The sequence below is a fragment of the Salvelinus namaycush genome, chromosome 27 (assembly GCF_016432855.1).
Source record: "Salvelinus namaycush isolate Seneca chromosome 27, SaNama_1.0, whole genome shotgun sequence".
NCBI classification, from domain to species: Eukaryota; Metazoa; Chordata; class Actinopteri; order Salmoniformes; family Salmonidae; genus Salvelinus; species Salvelinus namaycush.
In genome coordinates, this window is record NC_052333.1 from 11267689 (window position 1) to 11270710 (window position 3022).

The following is a 3022-nucleotide window of genomic DNA, read 5'->3' on the forward strand; positions in this document are numbered from 1 at the left end:
AATAAGTGATCTATTGGTCGAGGAAGACACTGACACTGACTGTTTCAATCCTTTGGGCAGACACCTAACTTACGATCATTCACACGTAACTCAAGACTTTAATAGGCATAAATCATGCAGTGATGTCAATGGCAAAAATTCAAGTTGTGTGCAGGGATCTCAAGTTAGGATTCAGACCTCAATGGAGAAAACCGGAAATGTGCTATTGACTCTTGTTTTTGTGACTTGAACCAGAAGAAGCCTACAAATAAATGCAATATTAGTAGTGGCTTTCCAGTGCATGAAGTTGGCTTGTATCCAGTGAGCTAAGGAAATGTTGTTGATCCATAGGCAAATTGATTCTTACACAACTGACCTTTATGAAAATAGCTTTCAGCTCAGTAGGGTCAGCCCTCTTTTGTCCCTGGAGAAAGAAATTATGTACACATTATCATCACATAATCAACAACCAAGCTCTGTGGTAATAACCTGAAACTAATACACTTCTTTAATTTACAATTCTGTTGAAGCACTCATTAAAGCCCTCTTGGGTGTCTTCACCTGCACACCATTTTACCTGGTTTTCATCTGCACTGTTCTTTTTAATATATATTTATTTTTAATCCCAGGAGGCCTTTTTCCTTTTGGTAGGCCATTATTGTAGATAAGAATTTGTTCTTAACTGACTTGCCTAGTTAAATAAAGGTTCAATAAATAAAAATAAACTGTTTGTAACTTGTCTTTTTTGTGCGAATAAATAAAAATACAAAATAAAATGGATAGGCCTATAGGCATAGGCTACTAGGATAACGTTATGTCTTGTTGCAGTAAGATGTTTTCCCCACTTTGCAATAAAAGCAAGACACACTAATCTTGTACTTATAATAACATCCCCCTGTTAAACTGTTAATAATTACTGTAGGGAAAAAAAGAAAAAAATAGATTTTGGGGGGGGTTTGTATCATTTTATTTACACAACATGCCTACCACTTTGAAGATGCAAAATATGTTTTATTGTGAAACAAACAAGAAATAAGACAAAAAAAATGAAAAACTTGAGCGTGCATAACTATACACCCCCTAGAGCCACCCTTTGCAGCAATTACAGCTGCAAGTCTCTTGGGGTATGTCTCTATAAGCTTGGCACTGTAAGGTTCTGTATTTATTTTCTTAGTCAACCCTGTGTTCTGTTTCTTTGTGTTCTTGAACGTAGCCCTGTCTTTCATTTTTGTTCATTGATTTCACCTGTGTTAGTTACTCACCTGGTCTCATCAGCTCCTTATTTAGTTCAGTTCATTCTGTTTGTGCCTTTGTGTGGTATTGTTCCTTTTGACTCTACTAAGCCTTTTCCTATCTCGTTTGTGAGAACCAGTTATAGCCTTCAGTCCTAGTTTTGATTCACCTGCCTGTTTGCCTACCTGTGTATGACCATTGCCTGCCTGTGACCACAATTCTTGCCTCCTGCGAAGGTCGTAATAAACACATGCCACGCTCTGCGCGTGAATCTACACCTTTTTCTCCCTGAGAATTCATTACAGAATACCTCACCTAAAAACGGAATGGATTCAGTGGAACTACAGCGGCGCCTAACCCAGCAAGAGGAGCGTATGGAGAAAATCTGTCATCTTCTCTGCCAGCCTATCCCTACTCCTCCGATGCCAGGTATTGTATCCCATAGCCCTCCTTCATTCATATCCATACCTGGAAAATATGACGGTTCACCTGGGAATTGTCAGGGATTTCTGATGCAATGCAGCAAATACATTGAGCACAACCCCACTAACTTCGCCACCGACAAGAGCAGGGTGGATTTTGTTGTGTCTCTACTCACAGGCAAAGCCCTGGATTAGGCCACCGCCATTTGGACTGCCAACAGCACAGAGCTCGGATCTGAGACCCATTCCCACACCCTCTTCAAAGAGGTATTTGATCACTCTCCTTCCGGTCGTCCTATAGCAGACCTCCTCATAGAACTTCAACAAGGACGCAATTCAGCTGCCGGGTATGCCCTCGAGTTCTGCACCATGGCTGCAGGGAGTGGATGGAGTGAGGCTGCTTTACTTACCGTCTACCGAACAGGGCTCAACAGGGAACTTCAGGCGGAGTTGGCCTGTAGAGGTGACCTTCACCATTTAAATCAATACATTCGTATGTCCATCTCCATCGACCACCTCATTGCCGACCGCCGAAGAACTCTCTCTCCAATACTGTGGAGGGAAAGATTATCTACTCAGCCATTGCCCTGTTCGCCCCCCCACGGAGAGATGAGAAGGGTCCCTCAGGTTGGCATGCAGGTAGGCGTGTCCTTATTTCTAAATATCTCCCAGAAGCAATTCTCCATCCCAGTATTGATATCTGTGAAGTGGGTTACCAAGTATGTAGAAGGCTTGATAGATTCAGGAGCAGCAGTTAATTTTATCGATCACCAGCTAGTACAAGAGTTTGACATTGATCTAACACCTGTCACTCCTCCCTTAAGGATTAACACCCTGGACAGGCAGCCATTGGGCACGGGCTTCAATACACACCTGACACAGAGCGTCACCCTCCAAATTGGAGTCTTCCACACCGAAACCCTGGAACTCTCATCCCCCAAACAGCCACTCATCCTCGGACACCCGTGGCTTTGTCGTCACGACCCTGCCATCTCGTGGCGACAAGGTGAACTACTGTCCTGGTAATCTACCTGCTTCTCCAGTTGTCTCAGCCTACCTGCAGAGCCACCACCATTGAGGACTCTGCCTCTGCAGTGCCACCCACCATACCATCTGCATACGCCCAGTACAACAATGTCTTCAGCAAAATCAAGGCCTCCACTCTGCCACCACATCGCCCAGGGGACTGTGCTATTGACTTACTCCCTGGAGTGTCCCCACCGAAGGGCCGTGTTTACCCCCTATCTATCCCGGAAAAGGAGGCAATAGAGAACTACATTGATGAAACACTCAAATGGTTTCATTCGTCCTTCTTCCCCGGCTGCGTCCAGCTTCTTCTTCGTTGGAAAAAAGGACAGTGGTCTCCGATCATGTATTGATTAGTGTTC

At 44.0% G+C, this 3022-nt stretch overlaps 1 protein-coding gene across 1 annotated transcript in view; it reads right to left on the reverse strand.

Annotated features, from left to right (window-relative positions):
- The window catches only part of LOC120022028 (calcium-binding mitochondrial carrier protein Aralar2), an 80969-nt gene extending 78227 nt beyond the window's left edge, over positions 1–2742 (reverse strand). Inside the window, exons 1-2 of the mRNA XM_038965826.1 lie at positions 2692–2742; positions 356–403 (exon numbers count right to left, since the gene is read on the reverse strand). Of these exons, the coding sequence (XP_038821754.1) occupies positions 356–403; positions 2692–2742 (99 nt within the window). The remainder of the gene's footprint in view (positions 1–355; positions 404–2691) is intronic.
- Between the last annotated feature and the right edge of the window lie 280 nt (positions 2743–3022).